Source organism: Scyliorhinus torazame, chromosome 22 (assembly GCF_047496885.1).
Source record: "Scyliorhinus torazame isolate Kashiwa2021f chromosome 22, sScyTor2.1, whole genome shotgun sequence".
Classification (NCBI taxonomy): domain Eukaryota; kingdom Metazoa; phylum Chordata; class Chondrichthyes; order Carcharhiniformes; family Scyliorhinidae; genus Scyliorhinus; species Scyliorhinus torazame.
In genome coordinates this window covers 45,388,203-45,411,050 of record NC_092728.1, presented here as the reverse complement: position 1 = coordinate 45,411,050, position 22,848 = coordinate 45,388,203, and the positions used below count along the sequence as shown (strand labels likewise).

The window sequence follows — 22,848 nt, the reverse complement described above, 5'->3', positions numbered from 1 at the left end:
GAAATGGTGTACGGGCCGGAGAATGGAGCTGAGTCCACAAAGATCAGCCATGATCTCATTAAATTGCGGAGCAGGCTCGAGGGGCCAGATGGCCTACTCCTGTTCCTAGTTCTTATCTTCTTATGTTTTTATAGTATAACTTTGTAAAATCTGTTTTTATATGGTTGTATTGTTAAAAATTTAAATTCTTCAATAAAAGTATTTTTGTTAAATATGCTACATGAGAACCCTGTTTATTACTGGCTCAGTAATTGCTTAAAATATTTCCATCTGTTTTTAAAATTCATTTCTACAGGGTGTGGGTTTCGCTGGCTAGGCCAGCATTTGTAGCCCATCCCTAATTAGTGGCTCTTGTAGATGGTACACGGCTGCTATTGTTCGGCGGTGGTGGAGGGAGTGAGTGTGTGTGGAAGGGGTGCCAAGTAAGTGAACTGCTTTGTCCTGGTTGGATTTGAGCCCTTGAGTTTGTTGGAGCTGCACTCATCCAGGCAAGTGGTGAGTATTCCATCACACTCTGGACTTGTGCCTTGTAGATGGACAAGATTTTGAGGGGGTCAGGAGGTGAGTTACTCGCTGCAGGATCCCTAATCTTAGACCTGCTCTTGTAGCCACTGTATTTATACAGCTAGTCCAGTTCAGTTTCTGGTCGATGGTAACCCCCTGGATGTTGTGGGGGATTCAGTGATGAGTTAATACCATTTAATATCAAGGTGCGATAGTTTGATTCACTCTATTTTAGGAGGTGGCCATTGTCTGGCACTTGACTTGTGAGATGCAAATGTTACTTCTTCTGGCCGTCAGACAAGACTGAGGTTGCGTTGGGGTGGGGGTGGGGGGGCGGGTGAGGTGTGTGTGCGCGTAGAGGAAGGGACGAAGGACTGGGTGTCGGGGTGAGATAGGGATGTAGGGTTGAAGTAAAATAGGGGTGCAGGGTGAGACGGCAAGTGATTTGGGTGGCGAGGTGAGGAGATAGAGGTGTAGGGGAGCAGTGAGACACCATCACAGAGTTTGATATGTTTATGGTGGGCTATAACTGGGGTGGGGAGGGTTAAAAGCTCAGGTGATGGTTAAACAGAACGCCAAGATTCCATGTTGCAGTTCAATCTTGTGCAGACAGCCAAGGAAGGCCAGCAAAGGAACAAAGTTGATGATGAGGACCAACGTTATTTTTCCTGTAATGGGCGCCACCTCAGCAAATCCCCAAATGGTTATCTTGCGGGCAAAATTCACTTGACTGCTCCAGGGAAGCCAAGGTAACAGGACACACATGTACCTGAGTAAGCAGGTTACCCAGTTGATGTCTATCTTGCCCTCCAAAGGGTCAGAGGCACCTTCATGCAAGACTAGTAAATAAGCAGTGGAAGAGTCTCACAGCACAAAGATTCAATCATCATTCACATTAGGAAAATGAGACTGGACTGGAGATGGAGAGAAGATGGGTAATGTCAAATAAAACACCTGTATATATTCAATAGTAACTTTTAAAAGGAATTGGAGAAATACATGTAAGGAAAACATTTAATAATACTAATCGCTTATTGTCACAAGTAGGCTTCAATGAAGTTACTGTGAAAAGCCCCTAGCAACCACATTCCGTTGCCTGTTCGGGAGGCCGGTACAGGAATTGAACCCGTGCTGCTGGCATTGTTCTGCTTTACAAGCCAGCTGTTTAGCCCACTGTGCTAAACCAGCCCCTATTTGCTGAACCATGGGATTAATTGGATAATTCTATCAAAAAGCTATCCTAGGCACGATGGGCGAAACACCCTCCTGTGTTGTAAAATTTGATGAGCCTATACTCATTTGTGCTGACCAGAGCTCACAAGGAATCAGGCACACAGTGTCTGTACCACACCACAGACCCCCATGAGGGCCACATAACCACACATCCAACCAGCTTTTGTTTTACCCCACCGTGGGATCCTTTTGGCCCCGAGATGAGATTGACAAGCTGCTGTAGCACTGTACCATCCAGGTGGAATCACTCACCTCAGGCAGGGTGATGATGCCTGTTACAGTATCACAGGTAGACAGAGTCTCCTGGAGTTGCCAACTTCAGTCCGGCATATTCCTGGGATCGGCATCACTTGACTTTGCCTGCAACCACTCCACTCCACTCCACCACCGCCCCCCCCCCCCCCTCCCAACCAATGACATGTCCATCTTCGCCATGCCTGCCTTCTCATTCGGAAAATGATCATCTACTTCATGAGCCAACTTGATGTTTGACTCAAACATTTCCTTTATATCCAATAACTCCCAAACAAAAGTGTTCAAAGAATGTGTTTTTAGAAAAACATTTTTTGTTACCTAAATGAATTTCCCCCTGGGCTATTCACGGCAGTTTCCTGCAGGTTAACTTTTAGTTCCTGGCTAACCTAGTGCACCAGGAAGCTGAGGCTTCCACTACTGTGGTGTACTCCGGAATGGAAAACAAAGTCGCTGCTTACACAGATTTGATGAAAACTAAATTTTATTTTATTTGATTCAGAGATCAAAAGCAGTGGGTATTCTGTCGGAATTGTCCCCAGCAATACCACTGCCATAAACAATATCTCCAAAAATACTGGATAAATTTGAACCCACGGTTCAACCTCCACAATCGGTTCCCACAGCCACTGGCTCTTCAACAGAAACTCAATGGGTTCATGTTCGGATAATGCTTCACTGAGAACTGGGAGGGGTGAGGTCACACTCCAGGTCTGTGTGACAAATTAAAATAGGCCCTTATACTACTGAGAGAAATTCAGAGATGATTAAAATTCAGAAAGGATTAAAATTAATTTAAATGAAAAAGTGAGCTATTTCTCAGAGGCAATAAACATAAACATTCTGTTCATTCCAGTCCTTTCCCCAGAGCTTGCCCTTACCCAGTATCATGCTGCTCCCAGTCCCTCATTCCAAATAACAAAACCATACTCTGGCTTGTCTTCCCGACGTGGTACTGCTGCCTCACAGCACTAGGGACCCGGATTCAATTCCAGCCTTGGGTGACTGTCTGTGTGGAGTTTACATATCCCCGTGTCTGCGTGGGTTTCCTCCGGATGCTCCGGTTTCCTCCCACATCGAAAGATGTGCAGGTTAAATGGATTGGCCAGGTTAATTTGCCTCTTAGTGTCCAAAGGTGTGTAGGTTAGGTGGCTAGGCCAGGCTAAATTGGCCCTTAGTGTCCAAAGTTTTGTATGTTTGGGGTGCTTTTTCAGAGGGCTAGTGCAGACTCAATGGGCTGAATGGCCTCCCTGCACTGTAGGAATTCTATGGAACTGTCAAACTTCAAAAATCTAATTCTAAATACCCCTCTTACAGAACTCAAAAACACCACACACTGATCCCCAACAGATTAAACCATCAATCCACTACACGGGAACCATACACGCCCTCACTGAATCCCATCCTCAACACGCAGATTCCCAATCTGCCCTCCGTTTGTCCACCACTGAGCCCTTCCCCTTCCCACAGCCGCACAGTCATTCACACTCCCGTGGTCACCCGGGCTTCCCATTCTTCCCCCCACCGCCTGTACAAATACCCGGTTCCCCCTCACTCTTGTACAAATCCTGCCCTTCCCCCCTCATGAACACACGACCCACCTCCCCTCGTGCAAACACCCGGCCCCTCCATAGCCCCAGCTCCTCCCACACTCTTGTACAAACATCCAGATCTTCCCCTGTAAAAACTCTCTGCCCCCTGCTCACACCACCCCGCCCCATATCAGACAATTGAGCCCCTCCCACCTGTTAACACCAGGCCCTACCCTACCCCACCACCCCACTGTACCAGTCACCCACAGATCCTCCCTTTTACCCTGTATCAGAAACCTGGCCCTCTCCCTAGAATCAGATACCCCCAGTATTAAATGCTCCCACCAGACTCAAGAGTGTTTTCCCCTATCCACATTCAGGACTGCTCTATGGGAAATATGACTTAATAAAATGAGGAGCTCCTAATCAGCTTCCCCCATAATAAAAACCTCTCTGTGCAGCTCCCTCCTGAGCTTCCAAACACGGGGGAATTCTGGAGTGCGCAGGAACCTGTGAGAACCCCTCATCTTATCCCACCAGTGCCGATAGGATGTGACATCAGTGCAGATGCAATATGCATCAAATGTTTGGGCAAAGCGTTGGTCAGTCTGGAGATAGTTCAGGCAGCGCTCAGCTCTTGGACGACTGGCTTGCTATTCATAGCAAAGCAGTCCATCACAGTTAAAGTACAAACTGTCCTAATTTTTTTTTAAAACAGTGACCGCAGCACAGAGATGCTCTCCTTTAGGCTGACTGAAATCTCCTCAAGAGAGTTACTGGGGTAGTGTCTACGTTCTTGAGTTATAGGTAACCAGCAACAGGCAAGTCACTCTCTCTCCCCTATGGGCTTCTCTGCCAGTTGTTAAGTGTTGAGCTTGGTTCTGTAACTCTAGTGTGAGGAAGCAATGACAAAACGAAGAAAGCAGTGCTTGTAATCGCCATAGGGAATGATAGAGAAAAGTAGTCTTGTGTTTTCAAGCTTTGGCCTTGTGCACGTCTCTGGGAATTCAAGTCTCGGCCTACTGCAGGCTCTCCCAGCCTCAGCCCCTCTTGTGCTCTCAGAATACTGGAAACCGCCTCATTGTGCAATGGCTTGCTGTGCCCGACACTGGTTCCCCACAGAGAGGACGGTCACAGCTTTAGTGAACAACCTGATCGCCAGGAGTGACGACATTGGAGAGGCGTGAGGCAGAAGTGTGCAGAGAAACGCACTAATCACACGAGCACACGCCATGGGCCAATCCTACAGTAGAGATGGCAGGAAGGCCAAGAGGCTTAGTCGTTCATTGACGTACAGAAGCATGGCATGATGGTAGCAACCATCACATCAGCAAGAAGACAGAGGTCCGCCCCAATGTGTAAACGCTAGGCCGCATTGATTAACTGCTGCTGGAGGAAGTGATGGATCTGCTCAAAGCTGGGTCGGTCCTTGATGTCTCTATTCCAGCAGCTAACCATTAAATCAAAGATCCGTTTCGGGGACACGGTTGGCTGCGACAGGTAGATCTGTGGAGAGAGAAAGGGGCGACAGAATGGTAAGAAATGCATAGTGGACCAAGATTCCCTGTCTCACAGTACCTGACACAGTGACAGCCCACTCTAAACTAGTATTAACTGTGGTACCCGACACAATGACAGCCCACTCTAAACTAGTATTAACTGTGGTACCCGACACAATGACAGCCCACTCTAAACTAGTATCAACTGTGGTACCTGACACAGTGATGGCCCATTCTAAACTTTCAACTGTGGTAACTGAGAGGGGGAAGGGGTGGGAATGGGTGCATATCAGGTAACCAGTGTAGTATTGAGGGAGTGCCATTTCAGAGATGCCATTTATTGACTGAGAACATATACCAAGGGCCTATCTGCCCTCTCAGCTAGAGGTACCATAGTTGATAATAGTTTAAAGTGGGCTGTCATTATGTCAGGTACAAGATCTCGTGGCACTCTTTCAAGAGCCAAGGAATTGTCCCCAGTGTCCTGGCCAATATTTATCTCTCAAACAACATCACTAAAATCAGATAATCTGGGCATAATCACATTGCTGTTTGTGGAAGCCTGCTGTGTAAATGGATTGTACCATTGTAACATTGACTACAATTCAAAAGTAGTTCATTGACTGTAAAGCACTTCGGAAAGACCCAAACAAAATAAAAGTTTTTTTTTCTTGTTTTTCAAAGACAGGCAAGTACAAAACGTCCAGCACCCAACGCTGCCCACGGTTTCCTCACCTGCCGCCCTTGATTCCGGAAGAATTCCCCTGTATTCTCAATGATCTGCTCGTCAGAATGAAGGGAATATGGTTGTTCCTTACAGAAGGTGAACATCTCCCACATTGTCACTCCAAAGGCCCAGACATCGCTGGCCGTGGTGAATTTTCCCTGCAATGACATGCTGTTAGCTCAGTGTCAGTCCCACCGCATGCAAGACATGTCTTTCCCACTCCAAACCTCCCCACTCGTCATCACACACGTACATGTGCTCACATCATTCATACACACACTTTCACACAGCTTCAGCTAAAACCCGTATTCATGTTGTACTTAAATATTCCAATTTTCTCTGTAATATGTATATTGACTGGGATGTGAAGAGTTAACAAGTTAATGATAACACTAGAGGGAACCACGGAACAGTCATATAAATATTATGTGACTATGGGATTCTGGGATTAGATGATTAGGAGTTGAGTTCAGAGAGAGCTGGATAAGATAGTCAGGCATAGAGAGCAGTTGTATACTTGAGAGTTCTGTAAGTTGAGATAGCATAGTTTTATCCAATAACCTTCTACTTTAGGAATGTGAATGAATCTTAGTAGTGTAATAAATTTATAGTTTTGTTTGTTAACAAAGCTTTGTGTTCTTTATTCAACACTACGCATCCGAGCCATCTAGGTAAAGCAGAATAGAGAATACAACATGGTACAAGGAGTGGACAGCTTTAAATGTTAATGTACCATGCTACAATATGGTACCAGAAGTGATCATAGAGCAGATTCGTCAGGTTTAGGGAGAAAGAAAGAATCTCCATTCAAAGAAAAAAATGTTTGCAGCATGCAACAAGAAGAAAATATTAACAAATCTAAAACTAAAGAAGATAAATCCTACATTGAAGAATATCATTCAGATATGGCAGAGATATTCGGTTTCGATGATTAATCTGTTAGTAACAAGATTGAAAAGCTAAATAGCACTCTACTAATGGTAGATGAATCCAATACATTGATAGAATTGCATACCGTTGATATATAGGATAGCAGTAACCTGACAAATGAACGACCAGAAGAGAAAGACTCCACAAGGAGAGCAATGAAAGACTCCACATAGAGAGCACGGATAGACTCCAGGGAGAGCAATGAGACTCCAGAGACACAGCAATGAGACTCCAGAGAAAGAGCAATGAATGACTCCAGAGAGAGAACAATGAATGACTCCAGAGAGAGAGCAATGAAAGAAGACTATGACAGACTATCTAGTTTAGTTCCTGAGCCAGAAGAAGACTATGAAGGTCTATTTAGTTTATTTGATCAACAAAAAGAAGGCAATGAAGGTCTAACCACTGTATTTGCGAATAATGACAAAGTGATCACAGTAGCATAAAAGCGATGCAGGACAAAAGCGAGACTGACAGATCTCAGCTGGACTGTATAACAAAACATGACAATCAGAGTACAACAATGAATGAATCATTTGAGAACACATCAATTGTGAACAACCTACAAGAAAATGATATCTTTGAGAAGTTGACTCCAGAAGAGGAGCACCAAGAATCAAAGATAAATCAGATCATCCAGAAGGGACTGATGTCGCAAAGCTCAACAATGCCTCAGATTATCCACAGGAACCAGAGATCATAAAGTGCAACAAAACATCAGATAATACAAAGGACACTGATACTAAAAAGTTTGAAAATGAATCAAACAATCCAGAAGGAACAGTTCTTGAGCACAAAAAGAGAAATTACGGAACAACAGACTGTACACAATAGTACGACTCGGAAATCGAAGGACAACTGAACAGCACAGTCCAAAGCAATGACAAGAAAGTGTTTGAACTCACAGTCACACTTGACAGACCATACGGTATGGAAAGCACTCCACATGGCAACTGAGCAAGGTACTGCAACCGAGCAAGGTACTGCAGGACAGTGTGTCAAACACAGCTACCGGTCGAGGTAGAACAAACAAATGCGTATGTAGATAATACAAAATTTGTGCATAATGGCACCAATGTCAGGAAGAACAGGACATTGTTTAGACAAAAAAGAAGTCATGCCAACGAATTTAATGAGTTCGTATTTGCTCAAAGACCAAAAAGCAAACCAGTTTTTAAGGAAAAGGACACACAAAATCAACACCACAAACACAGAAAAAAGACCAAGTCAGAGAACAAAAGTGGTTCAAACAGTCAAACACCTAATCGATTTGAACTGATGACTTGTTGGTACTTCAATTACAACTACACGAGTGAAGACGAGTTCCTTCACGTACCAGCCTCCCCGAACAGGTGCCGGAATGTGGCGACTAGGGGCTTTTCACAGTAACTTCATTTGAAGTCTACTTGTGACAATAAGCAATTTTCATTTTTCAAGACTGAGTACAGATTCAATTTGTGGACTGTAAAAAGTTTTTTTTTAAATTGTTAACTACTTTACAATTTGAGTACTCAATTACATGTAAAATGCTTCTTACTCGACATATTTTTGTAGAAATCTCCAAACATCTTTGAAAAAAAAAGGGGATGTAATATGTATATTGACTGGGATGCAAAAAGTTAACAAGTTAATGATAATGATTCGTACCACTAGAGGGAACGACAGAACAGTCATATAAATATCATGTGACATGGGAATTCTGGGATTAGATGATTAGGAGAGAGCTGGATAAGATAGTCAGGCATAGAGAGCAGTTGTATACTTGAGAGTTCTGTAAGTTAGAGATAGCATAGTTTATATACAATAACCTTCTATTTTAGGAATGTGAATGAATCTTAGTAGTGTAATAAATTCATAGTTTAGTTCGTTAACAAAGCTTTGTGTTCTTTATTCAACACTACACATCCGAGCCATCCAGGTGAAGCAGAATAGAGAATACAACACTCTCCTGTCCAGCTTTTCATCTTTCATCCTCTATAAACTTCAACTCATCCAAAACACAACATGCTACCATATGCTATCTTGCATCAATACTGCTGACCTGGCTCCCACTCAGTCAACATGTCAAAGGTTTTCAAATTCCTTCCTATCTCTGTAATCCGCTCCATTGCAACAAACCCACGGGATCGCTGTGCTCCTCCAAGTCTGGCCTCTTGTGCTTCCCCCAATTTTCGTTACTCCACCACTGGCAGCCTCGTCTTCAGCTGACTGGGCCCCAAGCTCTGTAATACCCTCCCGAAAACTCTATTCTCTCCGCCTCTCTTTACACTTCTTTCTCCTTCTTAGAAGTTACCTCTTTGACAAAGCTTTCAAGCAATTTACTAATATTACTACTTTTAGCACATTAGCTTTTGTCTGAATACTCTTCTGACCCGAACCATGGTAGGTTTTCCTATGTTAAAGAACAATGGCACTGTAGTGTTTACCAATTCAGGATGGAGAGGGGAGGTGGCTGATTACAGGCTGGCACTCACCAGCAGAATACTTTCCCATGCCATCCAGCGAATAGGCAGCACAGCACGGCCCTGGATCCGGTAGTAGTCACCGCTGTACAGGTTGCGGCTCATGCCGAAGTCGGCTATCTTGATGGTGCAGCAGTTCCCAACCAGGCAGTTGCGTGTTGCGAGGTCCCGGTGTACGACGTTAAGGGAGGAGAGATATCTCATACCAGAGGCGACCTGGGTCATCATGTGCAGGAGGGACCGGTAGCTGAGCAAGGGGAAAAAAGGATAGAGTGAAAGTCTTAGCCATTGGGCCAGCCAAGAAGCACAGCATTGCTGGGGGTTGGCAGAGCCTCACTGTTAGGTTTATATAGTCACATGTCCCATTGCCCTTACAGATATTAGGGCGTAGTATCAAAACACTTCACTTCGATTAAAAGTTTGAGCACTAGGAAAAATTGGTTCATGATTTTTCCTATAAAAAGTCACCATAGTCCCAGATGACCATAGGCTGCTTTCCCCTTTGAGGGGGAGAGCTGACTGGTGGTGATTTAATCTGAGGATCACCACACCTCAGGCGAGGGATGATATTGAGAAGGCGGAGCCTTCATTAACAACCTCAGCCAGTACGGGAATTGAACCCGCGCTGTTGGCCTTGATCTGCATCATGAACCAGCTGTCCAGCCAACTGAGCTAAACTGGCCCTGATTTTCCCTACAGCTCACACAAAATATTCCTCATTTTGATCGCAAAACGTCTTGATTTCTTATGCCAGTCTCAGAAGCAGTGGAAGGAAATTAGCAGGAACTCCAGTGTGCTGTCATTTTATGGGTTGAGTACAATAATAATAATCTTTATTGTCACAAGTAGGCTTACATTAACACTGCAATGAAGTTACTGTGAAAAGTCCCTAGTCGCCACATTCTGGCTCCTGTTCGGGTATACGGATGGAGAATTCAGAATGTCCAAAATACCTAACAATGTGTCTTTCGGGACTTATGGGAGGAGACCACGGAGACACAGGCGGAACGTGCAGACTCCGCACAGACAGTGACCCAAGCCGGGAATCGAACCTGGGACCCTGGCGCTGTGAAGCAACAGTGCTAACGACTTCCTGTGTCTACACTTGATACAGCTGTTGGTAGCTTTTAGTACTTGTTGGCTATGTTTTTGGTACCTCCTCCATTTCCAATCTTCATCAGAAATGAAAAGTACACCTTGGAATCCATTCAGCCATCAACACACTCCCCCACACGTGGCTGGTATATCTATGTTTTTTTTGGCAGTGAAATGAAAATCACTTATTGTCGTCACAAGTAGGCTTCAATGAAATTACTGTGAAAAGCCCCTAGTCGCCACATTCCGCCGCCTGTTCGGGGAACATCCTCTCCCAGCATCTCCCAGTGTTTGAACTCTTTTAATATAGATGGAATAATCCAGTCCATCTCTATTCAATAAACTAACATGCCTATCCTCGTTCCTGTAATAACACTGTTCAGTGCAAGTGACCAGTTCTCTACTGCTCCCTCACCAGCCCATTGAGTAGCTCTCCTGCCTCACTGAACTGGTGCTGCACAATCTTTTAGATGGGGCATTAAACCAAGGCCTCTTTTTCCCTTTCGGGGTGAATCTGATGGCTCTATCTGCAGAAAAGCAGGATGTCCTGGCAATACTTAAACCTCAAGCAATGTCACCAAAAGACAGATTAATTGGGCCTCACTCATGATGTCGTGGGATCCTGTTATGTGCAAATTGTTTGTTGGAATTTCCTTCATTATAACACAACAAATATATTCATTGTCTGTGAAATGCTTTGGGAAATGTTGAGGATGATGTAGAAATACACTATTTTGTGTACTGCATTGTCTCTCCCATTGCTTACTCCTACCTGACACTAGGGATGTTCTTTGCCAGGGTGAAGTGGTTCTCCAGCTCCCGCTGGCACAGGAATTGGTTCAGGTCCCCGTTCTCCATGTACTCGGTGACCATGCAGAGTGGATCATCGCGGGTACAGACTCCAAGAAGCCTGATAATATTCGGGTCCTTCAGCCGCGACATGATCTTCATCTCTTTGAGAAAGTTATTCCTGGAAGGGACGCACAGATGTTGGTTATAACCGGTTGCTCTTGCATTCATTCAGCTCCGATCTCGGAGGACATCATCCATCATGACATCCTCTCCCAGCATCTCCACTGTTGCCTTGGATATTGAATGGCACAGTCTGCCATTCACAGTCATCACATAAGATTACATAGAATATATGGCACACAAACACCATTCAGAACAACCAGTCCATGCCAGTGTTTATGATCCACTCGAGCCTCCCATCTTTTCTCATCTAAATCCACCATCGGAATCCTCATTCCCTTCTCCCTCAGATACTCGTCTCGTTTCCCCTTAAATACATTGACACTATTCACTTCAACCACTCCGTGATAGTGAGTTCCACATTCTCACCACTCTTAACATTCTCTCTCTATCCACTCCATCAAAACCTTTCAGAATTTTAAAAACCTCTATTAGGTCACCCCTCAGCCTTCCTTTATCAAGAGAAAAGGGGGTCTAGCCAATCAATCCTTTCCTCACAGGAGAACTCCCAGAGCCCAAACCTTTCCACCTGGGGTCATTTTAAACCTCGCAGGTGCCATCTGTGTATCAGCCCCAGACTCCTGAGCAAGTGGGGATCAGCTGGCTGCTCAGGTTCCTGCTTCCTCCGCGCCTCCCCCCTCACAGTTTACTCAGCCAATCACAACACGTCGCAGGTCGAAGGGTGAGCAGCAATGTCCTGGAGCACCTACCGGGCGTTTGTTGTGGCATCTGACCTCAGCATCTTCACAGCCACAAGGACCGGCCGGTGTCCTGTATTAAAGAGGAAGTCGGGTTGCAGACTCGCTGCCTCACATAAGTGGACCTGGAGAAAGAGAACAACTTCATCACTCACCATCAGTCCCAGCAATACACAAACTGTCTTCCGGACTGACCCTTCCCTGCTGCCCTCTGACCGACCCTCCCCCAAGCTGTGCCGGTTGACCTTCCCAAGCTACCCCCACCGACTGACCCATCCCACCCCCAACTGACCCTCCCTGCTTCCCCCAACTGGTATGGCAACTGGTGGAATTTGAATTCAAATAGTTAAAAGTGGAAATCTGGAATTGAAAGCTAGTCCCAGTAATGATAACCCTGATTGTGTAAAACCCTTCTGGTTCACTAACGTCCTCTGGAGAAGGATAACTCTCATCCTTACTGTTGTCATAGAATTTACAGTGCAGAAGGAGGCCATTCGGCCCATCGAGTCTGCACCGGCTCTTGGAAAGAGCAACCTACCCAAGGTCCACACCTCCACCCTATCCCCATAGCCCAGCAACCCTACCCAACACTATGGGCAATTTTGGACACTAAGGACAATTTAGCATGGCCAATCCGCCTAACCTGCACATCTTTGGTCTGTGGGAGGAAACCGGAGCACCCGGAGGAAACCCACGCACACACGGGGAGGATGTGCAGACTCCGCACAGATAGTGACCCAAGCCGGAATCGAACCTGGGACCCTGGAGCTGTGAAGCAATTGTGCTATCCACAATGCTACCGTGCTGCCCTGTTCTTCCTTTTGATTTATTTTTGTTCCCACTTCTTATTTTTTCTTTCTTGTTTTCGTTGTTCCGGGGATCGTTAATCGAGATATACCTTTAAGTTGAGCGGAGGAAGCACAGAATTCAAAGTTTCAAATAAGTTAACAATTGGGAGACTACTTCCTCAAGTTTTGTATTTAGCAAAGGAAATCCCAGAATTTCTGGCACCCAGAAAATTGGAGGGATTTGGTTCAATTGGTTGGCTGGCGGCCAATGGTTTGGCCACGGACAGTGTTCTGCCTGGCAACAATTGGTTCCTGTAGGCAGGATTTTCCATAGAGAACCCAGCAAAGTCATGAGACCCTCGAAGTAAGAAGTTGTGTTTTCACCCTCTCTGCTGTTGGCTGCCTGCTGTCTCTACGAATCTACAAGCGCAAGAAAAGATAACATCCAACTAAAGGCCTAAGCTGGAGAAAGGAGTGAACTGGAAGATATCCAACTGAAGTCAATGATCCCCATCTTTTATTTTTTAATCAGTATTTTCTACCCTCTCCACCACCCTTTCCCTCTATGTTGTCTGTTTGTGAGTGGAGTGAATTAAAAAGGTAGGGGTTGAGAATCAGATAGCAGTCAATCAGTTGTATTGTTGCCTATTTATTACTAATTACTGTTAAATAATAAAAGGTTATTTGTGTTAAAATTTACAAACTTGGTGGCTGTATTTAATCCTTTATAGCTAAAGGAATAGAGCATAAAAGTAGGGAAGTGTTGTTGCAACTCCGCACCAGAAGTACAGTGTACAGTTTTGGTCCCCTTTTTTGAGAAGAGATGTAGTTGCATTAGAGGCAGTTCAGAGGAGGTTCACTAGATTGATTGTAGAGATGAGAGGTATGTCTTATGAAGAGATGAGAAGTTTAAGCCTATACTGTCTAGAGTTCAGAGGAATGAGGAGAGATCAAACTGAGGTACATAAAATGATAAAAGATATTGACAAAGTAGATGTATGGTGGATGCTTTCTCTTGTGGGGCATTCTAGAACAAGAGGTCACAGTTTTAGCATAAGGGGTAGCAGATTTAAAACAGACGAGAAAAAAATTCTTCTCTCAAAAGGGTCATAAATCTGTGGAATTCACTACCCCAGAGTGATGCCGTTACAGTGAGTAAATTTAAGGAGAGGGACAGATTTTTAATTAGTAATGGTTTGAAGGGTTATGAAGATCAGGCAAGAAAGTGGAGTTGAGGCCAAGATGAGATCAGCCACGATCGTAGTGTAAGAGTCCTTCCTGTTTATTCCCCTTCCCTTTTCTTTTATTTTGCCATTCCTATTTTGATCCATTAATGATTAATGGACATGTCTCTTTAAATCAAGCAGCCTGCATCTTTAATTCAGGCAGAAGAATCCAGAAGTTACAGGAGAGATCACTTTGCTGGTCTGTTCTGATTTGAACAAGAGACCACAGACTTGACGGCACCAGTGAGAGAGATGGGTTGAGTTATGGGTTGAGTTTGATGGATGGCTGATGGCCAAATGATTTGACCCAAAAGGCCTTACTCTGCCTGGTAACATGTGGTGATTGGATTATATCCCAGTGGAATGCTTTTCAGAATCCCAAGGAGTTTCAGTTTTGATCATGGCAGCACAAAGAAAGGGTCTGCTTCTCTCTATCCTCAAAATCTCTCTCCAGAAAGCTTTCTGTGAGTGCTGTATTACTGAAACTACAGAGGCCTGAGTACAAATCACGAACTGAAAGCAAAGTTTGGGGAGAAGTAAGGTGCCTCTCCAGCAAAGCAGTTGTGATCGCTGTATACATGAACTTGCAGATAGACCATTACAGGCTGCAAAATAAAGACCAGAAACTGCAAGCTTGCTGTGAAGGAAGGTGTGCTGAAAAACCATTACCTGAAAGAAACACTATTTTTCCTTTTTTTTTTTTTTTTACTCCTTTCCATCCTTTTCTATTTGTCTGTATTGTGAGTATGTGTGTAGAGGATGGGGGGGGGGGGGGGCAAGTTACAGTGAGAAGTTAGGAATTGGTTAATCAGTGCATTTGCTGCATAGTTCATTATAGTTGTTATAAATAAACAATAATTGTGTTTAAACTTACAAACCTCGTGACTGTAATTATTGGGCAGCCAAGGACCAAAGACTTTGGGTACTTTTGTAAAAATTATTGGTTAATTCACTTGCATTGTGACTCCGGGACAAGTGAGGCTGGAATTGGTCGCACACTTGCCCAGGGTCTTATAACAATATTGAATGGAGGAACAGGCTCGAGAGGCTGAATTGCCCATTCCTGCTCCTAGTTCTTATGTTCTAATCAGGATCAAATCAAAGACATTGGATATTTAAGTAATCATAGAGTCCCCCGCCCTACCCCAGTAACCCCACCTAACCTGCACATCTTTGAACTCTGGGTGAAACCTGAGCACCCGGAAGAAACCCACCCAGACACAAGGAGAATGTGCAAACTCCACAGAGACAGTCGCCCAAGGCAGGAATTGAACCTGGGTCCCTGGCACTGTGAGGCTGCAGTGCTAACCACTATGCCACCCTGTAACTTTGTAACTTTACTTTCATCTGTGTTGCTAATCCAGATCAAGTGGGGCTGGAATTGACCGCGCACAAGCCCACTCTGGCCTACATTTGAATTCAGACTCCCAACAATGCGGTTGATTCTTAACTGCCCTCTGCATATAGCCACTCAGTTCAAGGGCTGTTAGAGTTGGGAAACACATTCTGCCGCAGTGACATCCACATCTCAAAGAATGAAAAAATACCAACTAACTGACCCACTCACCTGGCCCCATTCACTCTGAATGAGCACGCCCACCCCCAGTCATCCTTATTGAACTACCACTCACCATCAGCTGACTCTTCCTCACTCCTCTCATTGTTCCCAATTAACCTATCCTGTTGCCAAATCACCCACTCTCTCGTTAATAGTCATCACTCATTCTCAGGGACTTACACAGTCATCTATCCTCAAAATGCCTTTTGGACTCTTGTAACGGCTTGTTCCATCAGGAGCAGTGTGTTAGCGTGTACCACAGTTACACAACAGGTAGGAACTAGGTCTTTGTGCAGTGTTAAAAAGCCACTCACCTCCCCGAACTGCCCCTCCCCCAGCTTCTCCTTGAAGTGCAACTGATGTCGGGAGATCTCCTCCACAGCCAGTTCCATCTTAATGAGGGAGTCCACGGTGAGTGCAGGAACTGCGTATGTGTTGTTTCCAGTCACACCCTGCAGACTGACTATATCAGCCTCTGCGTAATGTGGGACGTTGCTCTGGAAACCCTGGTGTGGAGTGGTCTTTGTTAGATCAGGTTCTGCGTAGTCCCCACTGCATGCTGGGAAAAGGACACATGGGAAAGTTAGCATTCCAAATGGGTAGGCAGTGATGAAAGATGCCAAGTTTACCAGTTCCCTCCACCATCATTCTCAACCCACTTAACTTTTCTTCCAGTTCCTCACAGTCAACCCTTCCCTATTGGGTCTCAATGAGAGAATTGGGGTCGGGGATGGGCTGTGACAGGAAAGTTAGGGTCAGGGGATGGGCTATGACAGGAGAGTTAGGGTCAGGGGATGGGCTGTGACAGGAGGGTTCAGGTCAGGAGGTGGAATGTGACAGGAGAGTAAGGTGTCAGGAGGTGGGCTGTGACAGGAGAGTTAGGGTCAAGGGGTGGAATGTGACAGGAGAGTTAGGTGTCAGGAGGTGGGCTGTGACAGGAGAGGTAGGGTCATTGGATCGGCTGTGACAGGAGAGTTAGGGTCAGGGGATGGGCTGTGACATGAGAGTTAGGTTCAGGGGATGGGCTGACAGGAGAGTTAGGGTCGGGATGGGCTGTGACAGGAGAGTTAGGGTCAGGGGGTGGGCTGTGACAGGAGAGTTTGTGTCAGGGGGTGGGCTGTGACAGGAGAGGTTGTGTCAGGGGGTGGGCTGTGACAGGAGAGGTTGTGTCAGGGGGTGGGCTGTGAGAGGAGAGGTTGTGTCGGGGGGTGGGCTGTGACAGGAGAGGTTGTGTCAAGGGGTAGGCTGTGACAGAGGTAGGGTCAGGGGGTGGGCTGTGACAGGAGAGGTAGGGTCAGGGGATGGGCTGTGACAGGAGATTTGGTCAAGGACTGGGCTGTGACAGGAGAGGTAGAGTCAGGGACTGGGCTGTGACGGGAGGGGCTGTGACGGGAGAGGTAGGGTCCGGGAGGGGCTGTGACGGGAGAGGTAGGGTCCGGGACTGGGCTGTGACGGGAGAGTTATGGTTAGGGACTGGGCTGTGACGGGAGAGGTAGGGTCAGGGTGTGGGCTGTGACAGGAGAGATAGGGTCAGGGACTGGGCTGTGAAGGGAGAGTTAGGGTCAGCTCTGACAGAAGAGGTAGGGTCAGGGACTGGTATGTGTCAGGAGAGAGAAGGTCAGGGACTGGTCTGTGACGGGAGAGTTAGGGTCGGGGGTGGGTTGTGATGGGGCGGTTAGGGTGTAGGGGGATGGACTGTTATGGGTGAATTAGGGTTTCGGAATGGGCTGTGATGGGAGGGTTAGGGTGTCGGGGACGGGCTGTGATGGGAGGGTTAGGGTGTGAGGGACGGGCTGTGTTGGGAGGGTTAGGGTGTCTGAGGATGGGCTATGATTGGAGAGTTAAGGTATTGGGGATGGGCTGTGATGGGAAGGTGAGGGGGCCAGGGGATGTGCCGTGACAAGCGGGTTAGGGTGTCGGGTTGGGCTGTGATAGCGGGGTTGGGGGGTTGGAGGATGGGCCTCATGTCACTAAATGGCCTTTTCTTTTTTTCTCATGTAGGGAAACATAAAATAAGAAATAGGAGCAGGAGTGGACTATTCAGCCCCTTGAGCCTATTGCACCATTTAATCGGATCATGGCTGGTCTGATTGTGTCCTTGACGCCTTTTCCTTCTCTGCTCCCATAACGCTCAAATACCTTGATCAAAAGTCTGTTTAAATCAATCTTTAATATGTTCAATGATCTGGTCTCCAATACGCCCGGGGAGAAATTAATTCAAAACACTAACCCTCAAGAGTAAGAATTTCTCATCGGACTTATTTTTAAATCCCGATTTCTAGTTTTTCCACCCCCCGCCCGAGGGAAAACATCCTCTCAACATCTGTCAACCGCCACTCAGAATCTTACATGTTTCAATAAGATCACCTCCTAATTCGAAACTCCAATGAGTATAGGCCCAACCTTTCTTGAGACAACCCCTTCCTCGCAGGAATCAACCTAGTGAACCTTCTCTGAACTGCTTCCAATATAAGTATTTCACTTTGTAAATACGGGGACCAAAATGCACACAGTTTAGGTGTAGTCTCACCAATATTCTGTAGTTATAGCAAGACTTCCCTTTATTATATTCCATCCCCTTTGCATTAAAAGCCAACATTCCATTTGCCTTCCTAATTACTCGTTATGCTTTGTGATTCATATACAAGGACACCGCAGCATTCAGCTGTCTCACTATTTAAATGATTTTCTGCTTTTCTAGTCCCCTCGAGCAAGGAGGGGACATGAGAAGTATTTGGCAGGAAGGATCAAGGAAAACCCAAAAGCTTTCTATAGGTATGTCAGGAATAAGTGAATGACTAGGGAAAGAGTAGGACCAGTCAAGGACAGGGATGGGAAATTGTGTGTGGAGTCTGAAGAGATAGGCGAGATACTAAATAAATATTTTTCTTCAGTATTCACTCAGGAAAAAGATAATGTTGTGGAGGAGAATGCTGAGCCCCAGGCTAATAGAATAGATGGCATTGAGGTACGTAGGGAAGAGGTGTTGGCAATTCTGGACAGGCTGAAAATAGATAAGTCCCCGGGACCTGATGGGATTTATCCTAGGATTCTCTGGGAGGCCAAGGAAGAGATTGCTGGACCTTTGGCTTTGATTTTTATGTCATCATTGGCTACAGGAATAGTGCCAGAGGACTGGAGGATAGCAAATGTGGTCCCTTTGTTCAAAAAGGGGAGCAGAGACAACCCCGGCAACTATAGACCGGTGAGCCTCACGTCTGTAGTGGGTAAAGTCTTGGAGGGGATTATAAGAGACAAGATTTATAATCATCTAGATAGGAATAATATGATCAGGGATAGTCAGCATGACTTTGTGAAGGGTAGGTCATGCCTCACAAACCTTATTGAGTTCTTTGAGAAGGTGACTGAACAGGTAGATGAGGGTAGAGCAGTTGATGTGGTGTATATGGATTTCAGCAAAGTGTTTGATAAGGTTCCCCACGGTAGGCTATTGCAGAAAATACGGAGGCTGGGGATTGAGGGTGATTTAGAGATGTGGATCAGAAATTGGCCAGCTGAAAGAAGACAGAGGGTGGTGGCTGATGGGAAATGTTCAGAATGGAGTTCAGTCACAAGTGGAGTACCACAAGGATCTGTTCTGGGGCCGTTGCTGTTTGTCATTTTTATCAATGACCTAAAGGAAGGCGCAGAAGGGTGGGTGAGTAAATTTGCAGACGATACTAAAGTCGGTGGTGTTGTCGATAGTGTGGAAGGATGTAGCAGGTTACAGAGGGATATAGATAAGCTGCAGAGCTGGGCTGAGAGGTGGCAAATGGAGTTTAATGTAGAGACGTGTGAGGTGATTCACTTTGGAAGGAATAACAGGAATGCGGAATATTTGGCTAATGGTAAAGTTCTTGAAAGTGTGGATGAGCAGAGGGATCTAGGTGTCCATGTACATAGATCCCTGAAAGTTGCCACCCAGGTTGATAGGGTTGTGAAGAAGGCCTATGGAGTGTTGGCCTTTATTGGTAGAGGGATTGAGTTCCGGAGTCAGGAGGTCATGTTGCAGCTGTACAGAACTCTGGTTCGGCCGCATTTGGAGTATTGCGTACAGTTCTGGTCACCGCATTATAGGAAGGACGTGGAGGCTTTGGAGCGGGTGCAGAGGAGATTTACCAGGATGTTGCCTGGTATGGAGGGAAAATCTTGTGAGGAAAGGCTGATGGACTTGAGGTTGTTTTCGTTGGAGAGAAGAAGGTTGAGAGGAGACTTAATAGAGGCATACAAAATGATCAGGGGGTTGGATAGGGTGGACAGTGAGAGCCTTCTCCCGCGGATGGAAATGGCTGGCACGAGGGGACATAACTTTAAACTGAGGGGTAATAGATATAGGACAGAGGTCAGAGGTAGTTTCTTTACGCAAAGAGTAGTGAGGCCGTGGAATGCCCTACCTGCTACAGTAGTGAACTCGCCAACATTGAGGGCATTTAAAAGTTTATTGGATAAACATATGGATGATAATGGCATAGTGTAGGTTAGATGGCTTTTGTTTCGGTGCAACATCGAAGGGCCTGTACTGCGCTGTATTGTTCTATGTTCTATGTTCTATTCTTCCTGCCAATGTGAACCTCACATTTTCTGACATTATACTGCAGCTGCCAATTTTTTGCCCACTCACTTAATCTAGCAAATGTAGTAAATAACTTCATTCATGTAATTTATATAGCTTGTATCACTCTGCTGGTTACAGTTTGCCAACCTGAAAAAGACCCAGTTATCCGTTGTTGATTTCCTGATGGTTAGCCAACACTCTAGCCACACTTCCTTTTTTATTTGTTGGTTGGGCCAGCATTTATTGCCCTTGAACTGAGTGGTTTGCTAGGTTATTTCAGAGGGCATTTAAGACTCAATTACATTGCTGTGGGTCTGGAGTCACATGTAGGCCAGACCAGGTAATGTACCCAAAGGACAGATGGGTTTTTGCAATTGACAATTGTTTCATCATTAGACTTTTAATTCCAGATTTTTATTGAATCTGCCATGGTGGGATTTGAACCCGGGTCCCCAGAGCATTACCCTGGGTTTCTGGCTTAGTAGTCCAGTGACAATACCACTCTGTCACTGCCTCTCCACTAATATATCACCCTCAACATTGTGTGTAGTAACCCTTTATTGACACCTTATCAAATGCTTTTTGGAATTCCAAATGCACTAGATCTACTGGCTCCCCTTTATCCACACTGCTTGGTACATTATCAAAGAACTCTAATAAATCTGTCAAATACAATTTCCCTTTCACAAAATCATGTGGACTCTCTGCCTGATTGTATTATGATCATCTAAATCTAAACGTCTGCATCTGCTTAACAAGTCTCACCTTTTAATCTATTTTGCCAGTTCACTTTAGCCAATTCTGTCTTTGTGCTCCTGCAATTACTTTTATATGTTTATGGCTAGTTTTAGACCCTAGGTCCTCACCCTCAAATTGAATGTGAAATTCTATCATGCTATGATCACTGTTGCCTCAAGGATCCTTCGCTTTGAGGTTATTAATTAATCCTGTCTCAATGTATATTTGTATTCTCAATTATGTTGAGGGGCAGGTGCCCTACCTTCACCATTCACTTTCAATGATTTGATGATTCTGATGCTCTCCTGGATGGCCTCTCATCTTCCACCATTCATAACAATTCAACTCATCCAAATCCATGCTAACTATGTCCCAATTCACACCAAGCCTCGTTCACCCATCACAGCCATGTTCACTGATCGATGTTGGCTCTCCATCCAGCAATGCCTTAATTTTTTTAATTCTCATTTAGTTTTCAAATCCCCCAATGGCTTCGCCCTTCCTTATCTCTGTATTCTCCCACCACCCCCACAATCCTCAGATATACCTGTACTGCTCCAATTCTTGTTGCTGGCTTATCCCAGATTTCCTTCATCCCACCATTGGTAGTCATGCCTTCAGCTGGGTTCGCAGTAAAGCAATCAAATTCCCCCCTTAAAATCTCTCAACATCTCTCCTCTCCTTTGAGACATTTCTTAAAAATCTCATGGTCCCAACCTTTGGTTCCCTGTCCTAATATCTCATATGACTTGGTGACAAATTCTGGCTGATTACTGAAGGAAAGGGTAAAAATCTGCATTCAGATATTTAGATATTGTGAGTTAAACTGCAAGAATAGCAATAGGCCAAAATCACTGAAAAGACTCTGACGTTTTATAAAGTTCCAGTAAGCCTCTGATTTGCAAAATAAAAGCAGCCCATTCCTACATGCAGTAAGAGCTGGACAACAAGCAGGCTTGGGCTGATAAACAGTCGCGCCACATAAGTGCCAGGCAATGATCAACTTCCACAAGAGAGAATATAACCAATCTTCCCTTGCCCTTTAATGGCCACCACTGAAACCATCACTATCAGCACCTTGGATGTTACCGTTGACCATAAATTTAATGGGGCAGCCATATAAATAAATACACTGAAGAAACTTGACACAATCCAGGACAAAGCTGTCAATTGATTGGCACCCCATCAACTCCCTCCATCACCAATGCACAGTAGCAGCAGTGAGCACCATCTGATAAATGCACACTACAGTAATTCACTGAGGCTCCTATGTCATCACCTTCCAAACTCACAATCTTTACCACCTAGATGGACAAGGGCATCAGATGTTTGGGACCATCACACCTGCAAGGTCCCCTACGAGCCACTCACCATCCTTTTTTAAAATAAATTTAGAGTACCCAATTATTTTGTTTCCAATTAAGGGGCAATTTAGCGTGGCCAATCCACCTAACTTGCACATCTTTTTGGGTTGTGGGGGTGAAACCCACGCAGACACGGGGAGAATGTGCAAACTCCACACGGAAAGTGACCCAGGGTCAGGATTCGAACCCAGGTCCTCAGCACCGTAGTCCCAGTGCTAACCACTGTGCCACCGTGCTGCCCAGCCACTCGCCATCCTGACTTGGAAATGCATCCCCATTCTTTCATCATCACTGTTTCAAAACCCTGGTACTTCCTTCCTGTAGGGGTCCCTACACTAGATGGGTTACAATGATTCAGGAAGGTGGCTCCCCACAACCTTCTGAAGGACAATTAGGGATGAGCCTTGACAGTGATGCCCACATCCCATGAAGAAATGAAAACTGATAAGGAAGAAAGGAAACAAGAATCAGGACTAATAAATGGTACCTAATACTCAAAATCTGCACTATAAAGACAGAACACATTGGAGACACCAAAAGTCTTGAGAGGATCTGTGCCCAGGTAAAGAGGGGTGGTGAGGAAACTACACATACCAATCATCCAGAAAACCACAGAAAATCATTTAATCTGCTTTCAACATCACAGAGAAAGATCTTAACGTTTGACTCCATTAAACACAGTATATAAATCCTAGTTGTGGATGCTGTGACTGCG

General features: G+C 45.3%; 1 protein-coding gene across 3 annotated transcripts in view; it reads right to left on the bottom strand.

Annotated features, from left to right (window-relative positions):
- Window positions 1-2,455: 2,455 nt before the first annotated feature.
- ddr2l (discoidin domain receptor family, member 2, like) overlaps window positions 2,456-22,848 on the bottom strand; it is a 106,621-nt gene continuing 86,228 nt past the window's right edge. For all 3 annotated transcript variants that reach the window (XM_072488140.1, XM_072488141.1, XM_072488142.1), the window contains 6 exons: window positions 15,791-16,035; window positions 11,917-12,029; window positions 11,007-11,204; window positions 9,152-9,386; window positions 5,756-5,905; window positions 2,456-5,027 (listed from right to left, as the gene is read on the bottom strand). In XM_072488140.1, the coding sequence (XP_072344241.1) occupies window positions 4,887-5,027; window positions 5,756-5,905; window positions 9,152-9,386; window positions 11,007-11,204; window positions 11,917-12,029; window positions 15,791-16,035 (1,082 nt within the window). In that variant the 3' untranslated portion in view covers window positions 2,456-4,886. The remainder of the gene's footprint in view (window positions 5,028-5,755; window positions 5,906-9,151; window positions 9,387-11,006; window positions 11,205-11,916; window positions 12,030-15,790; window positions 16,036-22,848) is intronic.